Source organism: Argentina silus (assembly GCF_951799395.1).
Source record: "Argentina silus genome assembly, chromosome: 9".
NCBI classification, from domain to species: Eukaryota; Metazoa; Chordata; class Actinopteri; order Argentiniformes; family Argentinidae; genus Argentina; species Argentina silus.
The window spans coordinates 5,533,499-5,555,575 of record NC_139663.1 but is presented as its reverse complement, the minus strand read 5'-3'; the positions used below and the strand labels follow the sequence as shown (position 1 = coordinate 5,555,575).

Genomic DNA, 22,077 nt, shown 5'->3' with positions numbered 1-22,077 from the left:
AAATTATTATTATTATTCTGCACCAAATGCAAGGCTTCACTGTTTTGTTAGGAAGGATTCACTGGCGTGATTGACGGGGAAGTTTGACAACACACACTACGTTATTGACTCGTTGTAAAGGGAGTCAGGGTTTATATCTGGTCTTCTGGGATCTACCCCCTGCAGAAGATATGGCCACCATATAATTTAAGAGAGAGAATCCTTTTGGAGATGGCCCCTAATTACAATGGAGCGATCTGGGCTGTAATTACCCAGAAAGGGAGAGGAACAGAGGATCAGGCGGGGGTGTGGCATTGGATACACCTCACCCGGGTCATTGAGAATGGTTCTACCACCTGTGACTCGTATGACATTTCTGTGACTAGCGCTAGCCTTGCAATGATGACACCCACCAAGCCAATGGAACGAGTTATTGTATTGATCCTCACAGATGGATGATGCTAGAATACCTTACAATGGGAAAATATCAGTTATGCTCCTCATGCCATTTCATATTTCACAGCACAAGATCTTTAAGTTCAGGAAATAGAGGTCAGTATTTTGTAGTTGTTGTTTTAAAAAAAAATTTTTTTAGAGTGGGGCAGTCCCACTACTGGTGAAAAATGTTTTCAGAGACAGTCGAGAAAGACAGAAAAGTAAGGAGGAGAGGGCATGTCAGCAGGGCATGGGCCAGGTTCAAACCCATGCCAAGATGGCTGTAGGCCATGGTGCTATACCACTGGACCACCCCAGGCCACACAGAGATCAGTGTTTCATACTGATGTCTAACAAGTGGAATGTGATGGGAGTATGCATGCTGTGGGTTAAAAAGAATGCTATTGATGCACTCTGTAGACACTGTGATTCCCATGAACCTTAATAATGCCCAGGTATTTGTCTTAATAAGTTACAGAAGAGCAAGTTCCATTCTGTGCCAGGCCCCACAAGCCCACCTCAATGACATCACCATCAATGGATGACTTATTATTCTTGAGAGCACTACTTTTTTTTTTTTTTCTGTAGAAATCCTCCACAGCATCGCTAACCCATACTACCCCCCCCCCCCCCCCCCCCCCCCCCCCAACACACACACACACACACACATTCTCACCTGGCTGAGTAAACTGCAAAGCCACTTTTGTCTACCATTAGAGGAGAGTGAAAACACTCAGCCGCAGTGCTCCAACACACATACCTTTGTCTGTGTACAATGCACGCACGCGCACACACACACACGCCTCATCAGAACATTGCTTCACCCCGGACATGTCTGAGTGCTGAGTCATTCTCTGAGTCACCGAGATGTGTCAGGATCACTTGTGAAGCACAGTGTTTCTCCATGGGTGTCCAAATACCTGCCTGTGTTCAAACATACTGAAGGGCCTACTTAATGTAATCAGCTCATTGAAGTGGACCCAACTGTTAATTGCATGCACATGTTGATTTGATAGACTGGTGGTCTTTTTTTGGAAGTGTTTGTGGTGTACAAAAGAACACACATGTCGACAAATGCTGGAATTCTCAAAACTTAGACAAAAGCATTTGGAAAAAAAAATAAAAACCTTGGTTGGGCCCAAAAAACCTTGGTTGCCATAGTAACCACCAACCAGTGGTGTTGGGTTGACCCAAGCGCTGGTCCAGAGGGTCATGGTGGGTTGAGAGTACAATGTCAACAAACAGGGATCAGTGAGTGGTCCCTCTGGCCAACGATCATCTGTTTAGTGAGTGTTTGCTGTGTGAGACAGGCGGTGGGGGAGGGAGAGGGGGAGGGGGAGGAGGAGGGAGTGTCTGTGGCGTCTGTGGCAGAGTAGAGAGGCTGACCTGGAATCCTTTCCACCTGAGCCAATCATGGATGATTAAAGGACAAACGAGAGATATCAGACGAATGCCGTCTGGTCTAGCCAAATGTTTTGATTGAATCTGTGAAGCGTAAGATTGTATCTCTCTCTCTGCCCCCTCAACACCTCTCTTGGTACCGATGGTGTACAGTAGATGCAAAAATCTGAAATGAATAAATGTAATCAATCAACTCTCTCTCTATCTGCCTCCCCCCTCCCTCCCTCCCTCTCTCTCTCTCACAGCAGTGCACTAACGTTGTTGGCTCTGTTCTGTTGAGGAATCCGCAGGCCCACAGGCCTATAATTGGACCCCTGCCACCACAGGGTTTTAGCCACTGCCTCATTGCTCACCAGTGCTCTGTCCACTCCAAACACACCCAGGACACTGAGCATTAGGAGATTCACTCAATGTGCTCTGTCTCAGACACAACCCCTGGGTCTCCTATTCAGGTCACAATATGTTATATAGTGTAACAGACAGAATGTAGTTTTTGAACTCGGGGGGGGGGGGGGGGGGCGGCTTATGTATCATTGGTTGGCTGACCTCAGTGGGCATGACCCGAGCATTTCTCCATACATGGGCATAACCTTTTTTATGACCCCCCTCTGTGCACTAATCTGTGAACATCCAGAAGTAAGGGTGGAGACACGGGCAGCTTGGTTGGCATGGTGATCGTGTTAGCAAACATGATTTGCCGGGCACACTGTGAAGTTGAGAGCGGAGAGCCTGGTTTCTCAGGAAGCACATTCTGTGCATTCCGCAGCATAATGAGGGCTTTGCGCGCGTCCTTCAGCTGAAAGGGTAAGCGTCTCGGCACGGCACACTCTGCTTTGGTAGGTGATAAAGTCGGAAACAACAGAGCAACAGTGCAAAACTCGTGCCGTGATCACAAAGACAAGAGTGTGTGTGTGTGTGTGTGTGTGTCTCTGTCTCGGTTTGTGTCTGTGTGTGTCTGTTCCCTTCTCAAGAGGCAGTCCACTCGACTAGATCTATTGCAGTAAGGAGTTGGCAGTGTTCCCTTGTGGCTCTGCAGAGATGCTGTGTAAACTCCCCGTCCATCCCCCTCAGTGCTGTGTGCACTCCTTTTTAATACTAATAACACCGCACAACAAGAAACACAGGGGGGTTTCTAACAGCTATAAAGTTTGAGTTTCATTAGTCCCTTGATGTCATTTTGTAGAACCTCCCCCAAAAATGGTTACTGGTGCAACTATTATGACTGTAAGTAAGCTCTCCTGCCCCTCTGTCTTGACTCTCTGTCTGAGTTTGATCAGTGAGGTCTATCAGGTCAGGAGGAGTGAACAGGCCGCTAGTCCGCCACCGACTGATGTGATTAAGACTGGGAATGGAGGGGTGGGGGTGGTGGGGTGGGGCGGGGGTGCAACTAGCCGTATGGTTGTTATTATCCCTGTCCACGCTACACCAGTCCCCATACTGTACATTCCTCCCTCATTACATCATTAGGCCTGCTATACACTCCCAGCATGGGCTCCCTGTGCTCATAGCCAATGCCTGGCATGTCCTTTGCGCTGGCTGGCACATAATTGGTGGCTTGAGTGCTCAGCTGAGCCGGAGTGACTGTGTGTTTGCAGCCCTGAGGCTGACTGCTGCCGTGAGGGGAGGGGGTGGGAGGAGGAGGGAGGTGGTGGTGGTGGTGGTGGTGGTGGTGGTGGCGGCGGCGGCGGAGGTGGCGTTTTTACTTTTGATTAGGGGGAAGGGGAAATCACCCAATCAGCTAGTGTCACTGCAATGACATCGCTTCCTTTTCATTTCAGTACAACCTTTGGGATGGTGTGTGTGTGTGTGGGTGGGTGGGTGGGTGGGTGGTCTGAGGGAGTGTGTAACTAGCTGAGACAGATGATGCCCTACAGGAAGAGAGTAATTTATCTCTGATACACTGACCTCATTTTCTTCTGTACGTCGACAATGGGGAGATATTTATTTGGTTAGGGGAGGGAAAATAATTTCAACAGTATCTTTTAATAATGGTACTTCTTATCTTTCCTGTGCTCTGAGAAGCCTCCCAGGTTCTCTCTAGCCACCTTCCTCTTGCTAAAACATTGTGTCATACTGCATTCATCCATTTTCCTCTCCTTTAATTTGGGCCCTGAATAATATAATAAAGCTGATATAATGAATGAAGCCCTCCTATGGGCTCTCATCATGCACACGGATGGATAACCTTTCAGGAAGAGAGAAAGAGGGAAGCGTTTATGCTAATAAGTCTTTGTTAGTCTTTGTTCTGTGGAATAGAAGACATGGTGGAAGAATACTTTCATAGGGGCATTTCTCTCTGTCTGTCTCTCTCTCTCTGCAGTTGTTTTTTGTTTTTTTTTACCGCCGTGTCACTGAAGTAGAGCTTGTGAGCAGACGACGTCCTGGTTCCAGAGTCAGGAATAACCCAGCTCTTTCTTTCTCCTTTTCGCTCTCTTTCACTTGTGCTCGCTCTCTCTCTCTCACACACACACACACACACACACACACTCACACACACACACGTCTTCAAGTGCCCCCCGGCCCCATTTTCCAATTAGCTGACACAATTAGGGTAGAGATGTAGTACACGTGGACTGGGATGGCAAATTTAGCAACAATGGGAAGACATGGAGACCAGAAACCACCTCAGAGTTTCAACAAAAATAAAAAAAAAACTCAAGTGTACTGTGTGTTACTTGGAATGCTCTGTAATTCATGCTGTCTCTTATGTAATATGACCACATTTGTGATGTGTGTATTATTGGCAAAGGCTGCCTACAGTCTGCCCACTTCAGACTTTTGTCGAACTCTTTTCTTTTCAGTTTTTTGGGTGGACCGTGCAGTGTGGTTCCTTGAACTTTTAAGCCATTGTTGTTGTTGAGCTTCTAGACGTCCTGATTTAGTTGTGCCTCAGTGCTGCAGACGTTGCCCTCCTGTCAGTCATATGCCACCGCAATATAAAGAGAGTGTGTGTGTGTGTGTGTGTGTGTGTGTGTGTGTGTGTGTGTGTTGGCTCTTTTATCTACCAGAGAGAGAGAGAGAAAGAAACTCTGTGTTTTTCGTTTTGAAGCATTTCATCTGGTGTGTGTTTGCTTGAACGTGCATTCTGCATTCTCCCTCCAAAAATACCAATATGAACAGATTGTAATAAAGGTGGCCCACGGAAACACTGCTAGTTATTGGGAGAGTTCATCTCATCCTACCTTCAAAGACCTGCACTATTAGAAGGTACTTTGAGAAAGCCTGTAAACCAATTAGCCACAATGAGGTGTCTGATGTGCTTTTAGAAAAGGGGCCCAGGAAAGACACCGGCATCTCTCCTTTTCTACCTGAGAGGGTAATTCACTGGATATCTCTCCCAGCTTGATCTCCTTTGAAGCTGGTGCTTTGCTTGCCGTGAGATCTATGGTAGCGCTCTCAGGCAGGTAGTATCCTGTGCAGTGTTTGTAGTAGCAGTTGTGTTTGAACAGTATCTCCTCTTCCTATCCTACTCCTGTTCCTGCGGAAGCTGATCTGCTGAGCCACCAGACTCCAGGGCCACTATTAGCCCGGTCTCTCCCGTCATCCCCCTCAGGGCCAGACCCACTTTAATCAACTGCACCAAAGTTGGGTCAGACTCATCAAGGTGACCTCTGGTGTCAGCCAATCGGTGCCCCAGGGACCTGGACTCCTCAACAGTGGACCTTAATAACCACTGACCTCGCTTTACCTGTACTGTGAAAGACATGGTTGAGTTAACGCCCATTTGTGCATTACTACCTGATATTTGCATAGTGGGGTATTTTGAGCCAGACAACTTGGACCTAGCAGTGGTTTTTGGTGAAATAAAATAATTTCTTACATTTGAGAGAGTGACTTTGCTGTATTCCTGGTATCCAGCAGCTTTCTGTACTAGAGAACCACTCCCCACACACCCTGACACTGCAAACAGACACATACATGCCCATACACGCCCTTACACACACACACACACACACACACTCACCTCTATCCACCCTCAGTCCTCCATTCTCCCTGGGCCTCATTAAAGACAAGCGAAGATTGAGTAACAGAAGGGATGGGAAATGGAAATGCTTCCATTGCAGTGAAGATGATCGGGACACACTCTTACTGACTCTGGAACAGTAGAATTGTGCTACTGTATATGTTGCGTCAGTGTTGAAAAAGGCAAAGGGGGATGCTGTGGCTGTCTCTCCCTTGGCTGCTAGCTGACCCTAAGGCCCTGGCATACTGGGGGCTTGCTAATTGGAAGAAACCCTGGCAGGGTAGGGGGGGAGGGAGGGAGAGAAAGAGACAGAGAGAGGGAGAGGTGTGGATGGGAGATGTCAGGTGTACAATGTGTTACTGCAGATACAACACTGACGCCCAATGGTACAGTAGATCTCATTTAAGGACGCTATCCGTTGTCATCTGTCATATCAACCTGCATAATCGATGCTTTCTCTTGCACGTGCACGCACACACACACACACACACATCTTCCCCCAACACTATGCCTTCATTGCTAGACAGAAAGCCCACAGCAGTATTTCACAGTCAGTGCCGCGTGTCCCTCCCACTCCACCTCCAGAATGAACAGCTGCCTCTCCTCTCCTCTCCTCTCCTCTCCACTCGGCTCCCTCCTACAACAGCCATCACACAGAATAATAGGGCATGCTTACACAAATACACTGTGGAGGACGGGTGATATCATCATTATCGATCTGCATGTATATTCAAGAAATTGAGTGGTGCAGTGTCTCCATGATTGTGTTTATGATAATTAGTGTGTGGTGTGTGTGTGTGGGTGTGTGGGTGTGCATGCCTGTATAGGATGTGCGATGTGCTGTTATTTCCTCTTCTGACAAGCACATCTCCCGTCTCTGTTTCAGTCCATCATGGAGCAGTTCAACCCCTGCTTGCGGAACTTCGTTGCCATGGGGAAGAGCTACGAGAAGGCCCTCTCCAGTGAGTTGTCTATTTCTCTCCTCCGTCCTCATTTCTCCACACGTCCAGGCAGCTAGCCAAGCCACCGGCCTGGCCTGGCCCGGCCCGCCTCCTGCCTTCAGCTCCACTTCCAACTGTACCGCCTTGGTTAAAGACAAAGACAATATTTATCATCCTGACACATAGATAGCCAGTCTTATCATCAGGTCCACAGCCTCTGAAGGAGAGTGTTTTTTGTCAGAGAAGCACAATAGCAAAGCCCCCCCCCCAATAATTAAATTCAGGAGGGGAGATGCACCAGCTGACTCTGATCAGGTGATAGATAGCCAGTGTAAAAGATGAGACAAAAGGGTGTGTGTGTGTGTGTGTGTGTGTGTGTGTGAGTGTGCGCGTGTGTGTGAGTGTGCGTGCGTGTGTGTGTGAGTGTGCTCTCATTCTAGTTCTATTTGGGTGTACTGAGCTGGTGGTCAGGCTATTGAGAGCAGAGTTGATTCTAACAAACTCGGGGCTTAACTCCAACAGAAGGAAAAATCTTTATCACTAAGAACCAAAAAAACGACAACCTACCACTAAGAAAAATCACAGAGAGGTTATCTGTACTAATACGGTCTCCTCCCCAACATCTGTAGAAATATGCAGTCCCTCCTGACTGGCCTCTGTTCACCTCGCCCCATGGTAGTTAATCTGGGCCTGGGATGGGATGGGCAGGGGACTGTCTGCCCCGGTCTCAGAGGCATTATGGGGACCTCACAGATTGGCTGAACCCAGTAAGAGGCTCTGCTCTAGAGGAGAGGGGGTAGACACACACGCACTGACATCTCTTAGCTATAGAGAGAGAGAGAGAGAGAGAGAGAGCCCCTGAAGAGGAAGCAAAGTAAGGGGATGAGAGGTAGATCAGTAACTCTGTCCGCGACTCCGGGCCTCTCCCCCACTCTGACAGGCCGGCCAACATCAGAGGTCTAATCCTCTCAGTCTGCTGCCGTCTGCCCCTTACCCTGCATTTGATTAGAGGGAAGTTAAAGTACCCATATAGATCCAGCTTATCGCCCCCTCAGTGCGAATGCACACACACACACACACACACACACACACCTGTTTAGCATATGAAGAATAGGAGTGAGAGGAGGGGAACATACTGTTCTGCTGTGCTCTCAGGTTATCCCTGGGAGTGTAGGGAGCAGAGGAAAAGAGGGGGTTGTTGACTCAGGCTTAATTGGGATTAGCATTAGTATACTGTATGTGTCCCTCCTTTCCTCTGCCTGTACCAGTGTACTCCAACTAGCACTGCCTGGGAGAGTAGGAGGAGGAAGAAGAGGAGGATGATGCTATACTACAGTAATAGTGTTTCACCTGGTGGCTGTCTGCAGGCACAGACCCCATCTGTCACCCAGATTGGTGCATAATTCACCTCCAAACCAGCCTGCCGTCATCACTCACAGGGGACAGGCAGACTGGCTGGCCTGGTACACTGTTGGCAGCAAGCAACTCTGGCCCCAACAATTTCTCACAGCCAGCACAGCTGCCTATGAAACAGTGAAACAGGGCTTAGTTGATATTGATGTGGGTGACTGGCCTTCCTTCTGGCCAAACTGAAGCAATATCCTTTTTTTTGTTGTATTGACGAAGTTTAGAATGTAGATAAGGTGCATATTGATTATGTTTTTTTCCCTAAGGGTCCTGCTGTTTTTCTAGAGTGTGTTGTGTGTGTGTGTGTGTGTGTGTGTGTGTGTGTGTGTGTGTGTGACCCTGCAGCTGTGTGCACTGAACTTTCCTCCACATCAGTACAGAAACAGAGCTGTTTTAGTCCAGTGAGGCCAGAACTTTCAGACCCATCTACAGAGTGCGTCACTATTATTATACTTATGAGATAAAAGGAAGGCAAAATATAATTTGTGATCATCAGTGAGTCACTGACCGGTTACACCCACAGCAGAGCAGCCGGGTGAGAAATCAGGCAACATAATAATGTACATTTCAAACCGCCTACTGCAGATGTCTAAGACTATCGGGTTCAATGCACTAAGAAATATGAATACTAAGATTAGTGAATTGTTACAGCATAGAAAGCTCCACCCATACTCATTACATTTAATTAGAAATCAACATTCAAGCCCATTTCTGAATTTCCCCCTCAGGTAAATGCTGTGTGTGTGTGCATGCGTGCCTGCGCACAGTGCCGGCTCAACCTTGTGTGTGTGTGTGTGTGTGTGTGTGTGTGTGCGCGTGTGTATATATAGCCCATAATTTCAGTATAGCTTTTATCATAATTTCAGAGCTGCCTGTTACGTGCAGACAGTGTAGCTTTCTAAGTGTACCTCTCTCTGACCTCCTGCTGTTCCTTCTCCATGTTGACAGATGTGACGTTTGCTGCCAAGGGCTACTTTGATGCTCTGGTGAGGATGGGGGAGCTGGCCAGTGAAAGCCAAGGATCCAAGGATCTGGGTGAGTGGCAACAATCAGGTGTACTGGCCCACAGGGTTTGAGCTTCTCTAGGTCCATGGAATACTTGGAAACGCTGGCCTTTTAGGACTGGGATGTGGAGGCCTGTATTTTTTTTAAGAACTACAGTATACTGTATACCACACACACACACTGGCTTCCTGCTTTTGTGCAGCAGAAATGTCAGAGCTGTAGAGGATTGTTTTTCCCTATAGGGAGCATTGTGTGGGTTGGATTTCTTTATTATTTTTTTCTTTTGGTTATCGTTTCTAGTTATTGTTTCTATTTGCCTCCTTTTAGCCCAAAGCAATTATTCATAACCACACACTCCCTTCCTCTATTTCCTGGAGAAAAGCCAACGACAGGTAACAATGGATACAATACTGTACTCCCCTCCCCTCCCCGCACGGGAGAAGCCGGCTACCGTATGCATCATTTATTTACTCTGCAGAAAGGATCCGCAAAAAGGAAACGACGGGTGAGATGATGTTTTGTGCAGACCTGCAGATTTGATTTTGTTAGGTCGTTTCATTTTGTGAAGAAGAGCAGTTGGTGGATTCGATTCAATTTCACTCCAAAAATGGATTGGTTCTGCACAGAGGGATGTGTAGGTGAAAGGGGGGGTAAGGAGGAGGAGTGAGTGTGTGCATACTCGTTCTCCTGTGTGTGTGTGCGCGTGTCCTTGACCCCCCCCCCCCCCCCCGTGTGTGTGTCCTTGCCCCCTGAAACCCCCCCCCCCCCCCCCCCCCCCAAAGGTAACAATAAGGATGACCAAAGCCACATCCCCTTGGACTGTTGCAGTGGCGACCGCTGTGACAGTTCAGTCGTCTTTGCCATCGCCACCTCTTGGGAAATCAGCGCCTGTTTGAGGAGCTCTCATTGGCTTTGATTGGATTCGTCTCTTGGTTGTGTATCTGTGTAGAAGCTAGTGGTTTTTGACAGGTCTGCCTCTATGGTGGTGTTAGAGCCTGGTTGTGCTAACCTAAGCCAGCCAGTATGGAAGGACATGAAAGCCTTGTCTGTATGTTTTATTCAGTAAGGGGATTTTACTCACACAGCCCTTTGAGGTTCTCCTATTGATTCCAGAGTTAACGTGTCCTCCATACTCAGTCGGCTGTGTACAGTAGGGCTCGTCAACATCCTCAGCTGAACTCTCTCTCTGAGATACAGAAAGATATAGAGAGGCCATCCCTGTTTTATTTCAGCTCATTTTAAGATCTGTCATCTTGCAACCCATTACCCTGCTCAACCTCTCACTGGGGGAACATGGTGGAACTTTCTCAACCATAGAGCTTTGCCTGTCAGAATCTATACGACTACATTGTGTGTGTGTGTGTGTGTGTGTGTGTCCATTCAGCCTCTGTCTGACAAGCCTGTGTGAGAAAATGAAAACTGATTCCAGTCTTTAGAACTGTCGCCTGAAGGGAGTGTTCTAAAGGGGACTAAACTCTATATTTGAAATGAGTTATCCCTCCCTGGTTCGATTGGTGTGTGTGTGTGTGTGTGTGTGTGTCTGTGTGTGTCTGTGGCTGGGTTTCTGAGCTTGTAAAATATGTCTGATCAGAGAGCTTGAACATTTCCACTCAGACGTTGGTTTAACAACATCAACATGTTTATGATAATGATGGCAATGATTTTCATTCCTATTCCCTGTTGCTGTGTGTCGAGTTAGGTAGACCACACCCATACGCTTTCCCCTGTTATGATGGCTCCCTAAGGAGAGATCAGCAGTGTTTTTGTTTCTCTCCACCTGTCAAACAACAGTAAAATCCCCACCCAGAGTTCTTTTTACCATGACCTACAGTGAAAGGGCCTGAGGTGAGGCTCAGGCATGGCATGCTAGTAGTTTCCTGTTACACTAACAGTGGAACAGAGAGCTCTCCAGAGAACCATAGAATAAGTTGTGTGTTACATCATGGTTGTGTTCTTTAGTCTCTCTCTCTCTCTCTCTGAGACTGGCCAGACTGTCAAACCCATCAGCCACTTTTTATCTGCTACTGTAATATCTCTGTTTGACCATTATGTATGGTATATCTGGTGGTTTTGACAGGTCTGCCTCTGTGGCAGTGTTAGAGCCTGGTTGGGCTAACCTAAGCCAGCCAGTACTGACTCTGAAGCTTGTTTAGATGCCTTAAGTAATGATATTATGATTGCCCGAATGATTTATGGACTCTCACTGATTATGTGTGTGTTTAATGTGCATTTTGCGCCTGTTGAAGCCATGGGGGTTCAGTATGAAACTAACTACAAATGGTCCCACCTACACATCGACTTGACAGCTGCTCTCCAGCCCTCTTTTCCTCCTCTCTCTCCCTTCTTCATTTTGCACAAGCATAATGCTTAGAGCATGGAATGAAATTGCCCTTAGAAATAATGTCCTCTTATGCTTTTCATTACCCACAGATGAACACCTATTCCCCAGCTTCTCCAGCATGTACAGTATACTGTGTGTGTCTGTGTCTGTCCTCTGCCTGGAGATGCTGTCCTATGCAGTCCTACTCCCACACACTCCCGCCCACACATCCTCCTCTGGTTGGGCTAATCATCCCCTGTCACTCTCCCTCCCACTCACTGATGCCTGGCTTTCCTTCCCCCGTCCTGCACTTCTCTCCTCTCCTTCCCCCCCATCTCTTTCTATTCCTTTTTCCTTACCCTACTATATATCTCTCCATTCTACTCCCCCTCCTCCATCTCACTTCTTCCCCCATCCTTCTCCTTCCCTCTCCTCTGTTCACTTCACTCTTTCATGTCATGTGGAAGGATGATAATAATAGGTGTAAGCTATTTATTACATAGCACTCTGACTGGGCTAGTTTAGTTGTGATAAGGAGGTTTGAAAGGGTTTGGTGACTTATGATCATCTAGTGACAAGCTATGCTTTAGGTGTATTTATTCTACTCTGAAGTAAGTGCCTTGTTATTGATGATACTCTAGTGATGTATTTAGCTCAGGTTCCCTCACGTATCCCCAAGTGAAGAGTTCAGAGCTGTACCGTTATGTGTGCTAGCTAGCTAGCTAGCTCCACCCTGCTACATGGTTAGTGTTTCACATTCTGGAGCTATGACACACACAAGGAGCAGTTGAACCCACTCATTGACCCCCTCAGCCTCATACTGTGGAATACTGTCTCTTCTATTGGATTAAATAAGCATTTGTGCACAACAAGGGTGTGCGTTACTGTCTGATAACCGCACACACACACCGCATGTCATGTTCTATAAATACAGTTATGTTTCAAGGACCTGGAGAGTCATGTTAAGGACCATTAGCCTGTAGTCAGTCACATTCCCCATGGAGTCATCTGATTTAGAAGACGAAGCCAAAACATCTTAATGTCCTCTTTTCAACTTGAATAACCTCGTCTGTCTACTGGTATTTCACCTCCAGAATGTAATGTATGAATCAGTACATAGATATGTGCCATACTCTGATGTAGCTTGTAATTGTGCTGGGTAAGGGAGGACACATAAACAACATCCAATATCCATCTCTGCAAAATTAGTCTGAGAACTGATTTGGCATAATTGTCTTTTTTTAGGTTAATGGATCTGGGACGTGAGCGTTAAATTGCTGCTGGTAAATGGATGCTGGTAAATGGATGCTATTTGAGAGACAAAATGACAGTGTGGGTTTAGGGGGAGAGGTTATTGGTGCTGGGTGATGCGTTAAGTGAACACGCACACACACACACACACACACTAACTTAGCAGTCCTTTCTCCAGTTTTGGCCCACCTCTCTCTCTTACTCCAGCACCTGGCCCTGTTAGAATGGGAGCAGAAGAGCTCTTTTCTTAGCACTGCGCCACAATCCCAGGGGGTCCTGCCTTCTCCTGCTCTATTTCAGACAGCTGCGTTGCATTATGGGAGACCAGTGGCCTACACGCTCTCACTCATGCCGCCCTTCATTTGTTCCATGGGCTCGTACTGTATAGGTGAGGGCTCAGAAAGCACTGGAGGAGACATCTCTCTCACACACACACACACACACACACACACACACACACACATACACACACGCCTCTTGTCCCTCTATGCTGTTAGGGTACTTTTACCTGAGAGCCAGTGGCATCCATTAATCATTTTTGTGAAGGCTGGCGTTGTGGTAGGTTGGTGTGTTGTGGCACACACGACACAACACACCAACCCAAACCTATCATCATATTGTACATGATGCTTGAATGGTGGCTGTTTGAAATGCTGCTTGTGTGCTCATCAACATCTGCTGGTTACAGCACTTGAGAAATCTCAGACCTGGTTGGGCATGTGAAATGGCAAAAGGCTTTGATTCACAGTAGTTATATGGTTTGCTGCGTTCCACCCCTCCTCTGATGAGCAAGGGAGAGCTGTGGGTGAAATTACCGGCTGTCTGATTGCCATTGTGTGGGATTGGAATCACAGATGAGAGTGCTTGCCATTTTTTTTCTCATCATAATAAGCATTATTATTCTCTCTCTCTCTCCCTCCTCCCCCCATACTTTCCTCATTTCCCTGTTGCTGTGTGTGTGTGTGCTCCTCCTGCCCTAAGGTTACATACAGTGGTGCTTGAAAGTTTGTGAACCCTACAGGGATGGTCATTATTTTTGTATAAAATTAAAATTAACTTATAATATCTTTTATAAAATCTTTTATAAACCCCAATTCGTAATAGACATTCCAAATAAAGGACACAAACAAAAAAATAAGATATTTGTTTAAGTGGTTTATTTAACAAAAACTCAGATTTCATGTGCAAAAATATGTGAACCTCTTCAGTTAATAGCTTGTGGCACCTCCATTAGCAGCGATAACATCTTGTATAGCCACTAATAAGTCTCTGACATCTGTTTTGAGGGATTTTTGCCCACTCCTCCTTATAGAACTCAGCCAATTAAGTGAGGTTTGAGGGGTGTCTGCCATGAACTGCCTGCTTCAGGTTCTGCCACAGCATCTCGATTGGATTTAGGTCAGAACTTTGACTTGGCCAATCCAAAACACAAATCTTCTTTGTCCTGAGCCATTCTTTGGTAGATTTGCTTGAATGCTTTGGGTCGTTGTCTTGTTGGAAGACCCATTTTCAGCCCAGCTTTAGCTCCTTGACTGATGGCTTGACATTATGTTCAAGAATCTCCTGGTATACCTCAGAATTCATGGTTCCCTTAATGATGTGTAGTCTTCCACGTCCAGAGGAGGAAAAGCAGCCCCAGATCTTGATATTCCACCACCATTTTTCGCCAAACATAGTGGTTTTGTTGTGACCAAAAAGGTCAATTTTTCATCTGTCTAGAGAATGGACTTCCAGAAACCTTCAGGCTTGTCCAGGTGGTCTCTGGCAAAGTTAAGACGGGAAGTTTGGTTCTTTTTTGACAGCAGAGGCTTCTTCCTAGCAACCCTCCCATGAATGTCATTTTGATTCAGTATTCTTATTATTGAAGCATGCACAATTACCTGAAATGCAGCAAGAGAGGTCTGCAAATCTCTAGATGTTATGTTTGGGTTGGCTTTTACCTGATTTATTTTTCTTGTGGCTCTTGCATTCACCTGTATGGGTAACACAAAACTGACCAGGTTGCTCATCTCTATTTACCAGAGTCCCACCCAAACTCTTTCCACTTATTTACCCACCTACTTACCTACTTGATTTAACCAATGCAACTTGGGGTTCACTTATTTTTGCACCTGCACTCATTTCTTTTAGAATTTAGTTTTTCTACTACATGCATGATTTCCTCTAAACCAACATATGGAATTGGTAAATATAAACCCATTATGTCAGATAAAAAAGACTCTCTGATTTGACTCTCTGACTCTCTGTTCTGATTTAAATAAAGAAGAAACAACCAAAAAATCTAGAATTGCACAAGGGGTTCACATACTTTCAAGCAGCACTATATATTCTGTAGAAGACACATTGAACTCAGCCCCCTACTGAAATCTCCATTCCATAACAGGTAGCTACATGACTCTGCTGTTTCCCATTGCCTCTGTACCTTAGTCTGAATGCGGCACAGTCAGGGCCTCCTGTGCATGATGTTGCCAGGGATTGAGTTGAAGTCGTTGCAGGAGTTCATAGCTATCTCTTTAGTGGTCGTTCCGTTTTATAAATTGCTTTCCTCTACTGTATTTCTCTCTCTCTCTCGCTTTGTCATTTTCACTGGATTGGCGCTAATCCTAGTCTCTCATTCATCGTTTCCACTTTGCACTTCACACTCTTCCTTTCACAAGACACGTCCTCTGTCATGGGGGAGGGAAGGTGTTCAGGGGATCCCAGATTCTCAAGGCTCCACACGTACACTACACTACTGTATGTGCCTCTATAATTTCAGCTATAATTGACACACACGGCTATAATTTGCATATAAGACGCACACATACACACACACACACAAAAACACACACAGCAATGTCTGTCACTATGAGTCACTTATCTCTCCATCTCAGTTTCTGCTTCACTCGTTCCATCACTACCTATGTACAATATCCCCCCCCCCCCCCCCCCCCCTTGTCGTCTCTCTCTCACACTCACACTCATACACTTTTCAGCCTGTTAAAGTGAAACCGCTTGTAATGAGGTCACTTACACTATTCAGAGGGAAGGAAAGGAGGGTATGTGATCTGCAGGGAGTACTCCAGACTCCACACTCCATTAGTACACTGTAGTATGTGTTAATCTGTGAAAGTGACATCACCCTTATCATACCATCATGCATGTCCCACCATCCCATCCACCCTCAGGCAAAGAGATGGCCTCTCTCCTTGACACTGTATACCCCTGAGAGAGAGAGAGAGAGAGAGAGAGAAGCATCTTCTCTGTCCCTCTGCAAGCCTGCTGTCTCTTTGCTGCTGTCTTACATGTCCTACATGCACCATGATGCTACCACAGGACAGTCTCTTATTGGGTCAGTAGGCTGTGTGCGTGTGTGTGTGCGCGCCTGCGCGCTCCATGCCACACACACCTACATGTTTCGATATGCTTCCTCTATACTGGCTCCACCAACAAGGTCATTGGTAGAAGAGCTTTTGGATGTAGTTTAAAAGCAGGAAAGAAAAAGGAGAGACTGCCTGTCTGCTGGCTCAGATTAAAGATAAGATTACTGTAGTTTGTTTGTTTGTAGGGAACTACTAACACACACACACACTGGGAGTTTCAGCTATTACCTGCATCTCACACATTATCAGTTGTCCCATTATCAGTTCCCATGTGTGTTTCCCCTGAGGGGAGAGGCATGGTGATACCCCAGGTACAGTAGACACACATCACTCCCTCTGTGAGACAGGGACCATGCTCACCTAATAGATGGTCATGTACCATAATCGTGGAGGAGACCGAGAGAGAAGATCTTTAAACAGTGTTTTGTAACTTCACATCACTTCTTCTGAGCAGCTGCCCTTGCCTCTCAACTTCTCCCATGGCAACGACCCTAGCATTATCCTGCTTCCATGACAACCCATAGTGAATCCCGGGTGACCTTCACTTAGTGATTCACGGCTCTGTCTCTTTCCTCCTCCCTCTCTCCCTCCCTCCCTCCCTCTCTCTCTCCACTGTTTTGTCCTGTTGGATTCACACAGTCCTTCACATCTTCCTCCCTATTGTGTATAAACCAATGTTTCATTTGGTGCATTCTTTGGCTCTGTGTGGGATGAGTTTCTGTTGTTCAAGGAGGGATTTACTGTAGAACGCATGATGTAATTGATACATGCCGGTCTTTATGAGCAGGATGGACAATCTGAACATGGAGATGTAATGTTAGCAAACGATGTTTATTTTCTCTGGGTTCTTTTTTACCCATGTGCTGAAAGGCAAGTGCACGCTTAAGCTGCAGGTGTTGAAGTGTGGACACACACACACACACACACACACAGGTCTGTATTGTTCTCTATGAAAATGATGGGTGTGGTTAGAGAAGGGAGGGGACGTACTGACTAGTCTTTGAGCTGTGCGTGCATGCGTGCAGGCGGGCCTGCGTGCCTGCATGTACAGGTCCTTTCAACCTGTCTGTCATGGGGTTTAGCTGGTATGCGGACATCGTTGTCTAACAGGCAGCTTTTGAACCAAGCCTCTCAGGTCGCTGCTTGCTGTTGGTTCATTGCACAACTGTGTCAAAGTTTCCGAATGACGCAGTTTCTGGATCGTTTCTGGATTTCTTTGCCATGACCATTACCTTGAGTGTACCGTCACTCTGTGTATTTTCATTGTGCAAAATGATATCAAAGTTGTCATGATAACAATGAACATTTCCATTGCAATGTCCTTCTGGAAATATCCACTTTATTTTTTCCTTGGGTTAGGGTTAGGGTCATATTGGTTATATGGTTATATAACCATGTCATACTGGTTATAATTAGGCTTAATTAGTTTCTACTAAAGCACTCAGATGCTCTACAAAATTCATCATAGTGGATTTCTAGTCGACTCTCTGTTCACGTACAGAGCGGGGCCCATATATGGCTGAGATCGAGCCTTCTAGTAGATCTGTCAACCCACCAGGAGCTGTAACGGTATGTAGATGGTGTGTAGTGTATGGCAGTCCCATGGCTGCTCATTTGCTAATTGATCCAGCCACTAAGACTGTGTAACAGAATGCTTGGTTCTCTAAGCCTCTAGGGCTGTGATCAGGGATGAGTATCTGTAATCGGCTTAGTTGGCCTGCTGGGAGCTGACAGCGTGTTTTGGCCTGTTTTTGGGCCTCTTGGAATCACAGGATATCAGTGTGTTACACTTGAATAAAATACCACTCCCTCTTCAGGACAAAGAGTGATGAGGTCATCATTCAGTGAAGTGTCTCCTTTTTGTTTTCTCATGCCACTTCCTCCGTCAGACAATCCACGGACATGCTGTTCTCATGTTCTTGTGGTCGTGAATGTAGGGGTATGATAAGAAACCCAATGACAGAGATATATTGTGTATGTTGTCTCATGTCTTGAGTCTTGGCTATGTCCTCACTCCGTGCCACATACTGAACATGCCACTAACCAATATCAGTTGAGAGTGATACTGGACTGCAAGTCTACCTGAAATGCATGTTTTGATTTAGATGTGTTATACAACAGTAACCAAGACCTAGAGTTCACCACAACTTTCCAATTAACAATGGAGCATGTATGGATAAGAGGTGGTTTTACCGTCACTCTGTTTTCACTTTCAGAGACAGTAAATCAGTCCAGTCATTACTGTTTGTCCATCATTTCAGGAGATGAATGACCAGTCTGCTTTGCTGCTATTTTTGCTTTTGTCTTTTTATTTTTTTTGGACAGTTGAAGTCTTAAAATGTGTGTGTGTGTGTGTGTGTGTGTGTGTGTAGCCGATACACTTGTGCTCACTTATGTGTCATCTGTGTGTAGCAGTTTACATTGCACATATACTGTCTAATGACATGGTCACCAGTCCAAAGCCCATTGGTAAGAACTCAAGATAGACCAGAACATCAAAGACGGTTCTGAAGCCCTCTGATTCCTCACATGAGGCTGTAAGAAAGTCAGTTCAAAGATTCACTTTTTCAAAGACTCCAAACAGGCTTTTAATCAATTATTTGCCATGTTTGGAATGTTCTTAAGCAAGGGAACATCAAACAATTACAAAACAAAACAAAGGTTATTTACAAAGTTGATGTGCCCCACTCTAGTGTAACAGGCTATGGTGTAAATGTCAGCCTCTTTCCATCACTATCAGAATTTTTTTTTTTTTTAAATATTAGAATATTGGAGTAGAAACATTGGTTAGTGTAGCTCCTCTGGTCTTTACCAAAGGGTTTTGGACTTGGTCAGGGAAACCAAACCTGTGTGCTTCTCATTCTCTGTGCTGTAGGTCTCTCTCACTGTCTCTCCAGGTCTCTCCTCTGTCCTTTGCTCAATCTAGATCTTTTGTTCCTTTTCTTTACAATGCACTGCATATTCAGAAGAGGCAGCATGTAGGTATATAAAACAAAAAATGACATCTTCCTGGCTGCATGACTCTCCCTCTCTTCTGTTTCGTTCTCTCTCTTTTTACTCCTCTTTTGTTTGGAGATTTGCTGTTCCTTTCTGTTCCTTCCGTTAGTCATATTGCCAGTATAAAGATTAACCAAGGAACGCAATATGTTTGATCTCCACAAAACATCAGCAGTTCTATAAGCTTGAAGAGTTAGTTTTTAGGTAAGCACTTGGCTGGTACTCCCCTTTTATGAAGTGCTTTATCTCTCTCAACTTGTTTTTAAGATTCCTTTCTTCTTGGTTTGCATTGTTTTCCTCCCTATTCCTTTCTCTCCATTTAAATGTCCTTGTTGTTGAATTTTCTCTGTGTTTTCTGTGTTTCCTGTTGTGACACGACCAATGTTCCATCATGTCCGCCACCATCCTGGCTACCAGTCGCCTGTCCTCTGTGTGTGTGTCTTTCTGTGTTTGTGTGTTTCTTGTGTTGCTGCATGGGCTCTGTGCACGCTGGGGTCTATCTCTCTCTTTAGTAGATGAGTGTGTTTAGATCTCTCTCTCTCTCTCTCTCTGTAGGGGATGTGCTGTTTCAGATGGCTGAAGTCCACAGACAGATCCAGGTGCAGCTAGAGGAAATGGTTGGTATTCACATGACATAATGGCCATTGCGCTACAGTTCTGTCTGTTTGAATGAGCCTTCTCCTCAGCCTCAGAGATTTTAGGTGGATTGAGCCACAATTTGTGTACTGTTTGGCTAAGTGATGTCATGGTTAACCCTTTTCTCTCCTCTCCATCTCACTCCAGTTGAAGTCCTTCCACAACGAGCTCCTCTCTGAGCTGGAGAAGAAGGTGGAGCTGGATGCTCGTTACCTAACTGTGAGTATCTGATTGGCTGTTCCTATTGGCCTGATCTCCGCCTCTTCCTACACCACCCAGGATTGCCATGATACCCCATGTTCCTTACTACACTGCAGAGAGGTAGACCTATAGAGCTAAGATCATGTGGACTGACCTGATTGGCAGTCATGATGTGGACAACATTTGAAGCTTTTTGAAATGGCAATTCTTTAGCGTTATGATACTTTGAATGTACCCAACCATTAAGGGAGGAAAATTACAACCAAACAGTTCCTGCAGTGAGTGTAAGTGTCTGTTGTGTGGAGCTGGCCTCTGAGTGAGTGATATCTTTAGAACGAGTGGGCCGCAGCATTGCTGTAGAACAGCAGAGCTGTACGTTAGAGGGATGGGGGTGGTGGTGTTGTCATCATTCACTATTGTACTCTGATGAGTAGATCCGATTAGGCTCTTGCTAAAACAGCCGCTGGTCTCACTCATTGGCGACACACACACACACACGTACACCCACTGGGTTGCAGTTAGGAGTATACTGGACAAAGGACCATGTGGCCAGTCAGTCATACAAGACCCTATGGCGATATCAGTCTAAATGTTGTGACCAACATATTCTAGGTGTGGATCTTCTGATGTTCTCTGCTATTCATAGCCGGCTATCACACTTGTTTTCTGTCCTTATTTCAAACAATGCATTTTTTTGTTTTTCTCTGTAGACAATGGCCAGTCTGTGTTATAAAATAAGGGACTTAGGATCATCAACAGCTAAATGTGTCTCACTTCTCCCACAATTAGCCTCTGTTGATGATTGTCTCAATCGATAAGAGATCAGGGATCAGTTGATTCTCTCCTTAATCCATCTGCCAATTATTTCATTCAGCAGGCTTTTTACCAGGAGCACTTTCTAGACTGCAGTCAGCAGCCAAAATCTGCATGCATTTTCATTCTGTCTGCTCTCCCTGAGTATTAAAATGCCATCCATTCAATTTAATGAATTCCCAAAGAATCGCATCAGCGATAATAGCGATCGTTTTGCTTTGCGCTTTGTGAATTATTAATGTCGGTAGTGAGTCATATTCAAAAAACAAAGGAAAGCAAGCCATTTTGTGAGACAGAAATGTATGCCTATGGTTCTCTCTCTCTCTCTCTCTCCCTCTCTCTCCCCCTCCCCCTCCCAGTCTACCTTACAAATAATTTTGTTAAATCATTTAGCGACACACACATCACATTCTCTCACTGTACTAAAGTTCAGACTGTTTGTAATCACAATTAATCATGCTATTATGATGTGTCTCCAAAAGTAACACATGATTGAGAGCCATGGTTATAGGCTCAGGCAACGCGGATGAAAGGGCTTCAGTGTGCTAATAAACACTCAGACCTCATTGGTTCTCAGTGCCCTAGATACTAGCTGCTGTTAGCCCTAACAAACTAAACACAAACTCCTCATAAGACTACAGTGTGACCTCTTCCACTATGCTGATGCGCCTTGGGGCGGTTTTCTGGGTGGGCTACCTATTTACAAATTCTTTTACAGATTGTCCATTGTCCATAGAGGGCCCACATTGGCTCCAGTGTCTATGGGTAGGTCTAACTCTGAGGTCATGTAAGAGGTGTAACCCCTGTCGATCGTCTGCTCTCTATCGCCCCCATCAGGCCGCGTTGAAGAAGTACCAGGTGGAGCACAAGACTAAGGGCGAGAGCCTGGAGAAGTGCCAGGCGGAGCTGAAGAAGCTACGTAGGAAGAGCCAAGGCAGCAAGAACCCTTCTAAGTATGGAGAGAAGGAGATGCAGGTCAGTCACTAAAGAGGGCGTGAGTGAGAGGGTCAACACGTACACTTCTACACTTATATACTTTGAATAATGACTGAGTAGTCCCAATGTGGCGATGCATTTTGTCCTGTGGTTAGTTATACGTTAAAGTAATTAGAAGACAAAATAAGAATGATGGCACTGAGTTTCACCTCAGCTGTGAAAAAAACTTTAAATAAAGAGTGGAGTATTCTGGCCACATTACCGATGTGCCCTGAGTGGGCAGGAATTGGGACTGGGAGAGAGCAGAGGATTGGGTATGAGCTGTACATGCCACACAACAGCCAGTGTATTATTATGCTACATGCACACACTTGATCAGGCAAATAAAAGCACAATCGGTGTTTACTTGATGCTATTTGCCTGGCGGAG

General features: G+C 45.7%; 1 protein-coding gene across 6 annotated transcripts in view; it reads left to right on the top strand.

The window, feature by feature from the left end:
* The window catches only part of LOC310809976 (BAR/IMD domain-containing adapter protein 2-like), a 42,359-nt gene that overhangs the window by 4,456 nt on the left and 15,826 nt on the right, over positions 1-22,077 (top strand). For all 6 annotated transcript variants that reach the window (XR_014554418.1, XM_083677535.1, XM_083677536.1 and 3 more), the window contains exons 2-6: positions 6,666-6,741; positions 9,076-9,162; positions 19,618-19,679; positions 19,846-19,917; positions 21,550-21,687. Coding sequence is in view for 5 of the 6 variants with exons in the window: in XM_083677535.1 (XP_083533661.1) it covers positions 6,666-6,741; positions 9,076-9,162; positions 19,618-19,679; positions 19,846-19,917; positions 21,550-21,687 (435 nt within the window). In the remaining variant the exon portion in view is untranslated. The remainder of the gene's footprint in view (positions 1-6,665; positions 6,742-9,075; positions 9,163-19,617; positions 19,680-19,845; positions 19,918-21,549; positions 21,688-22,077) is intronic.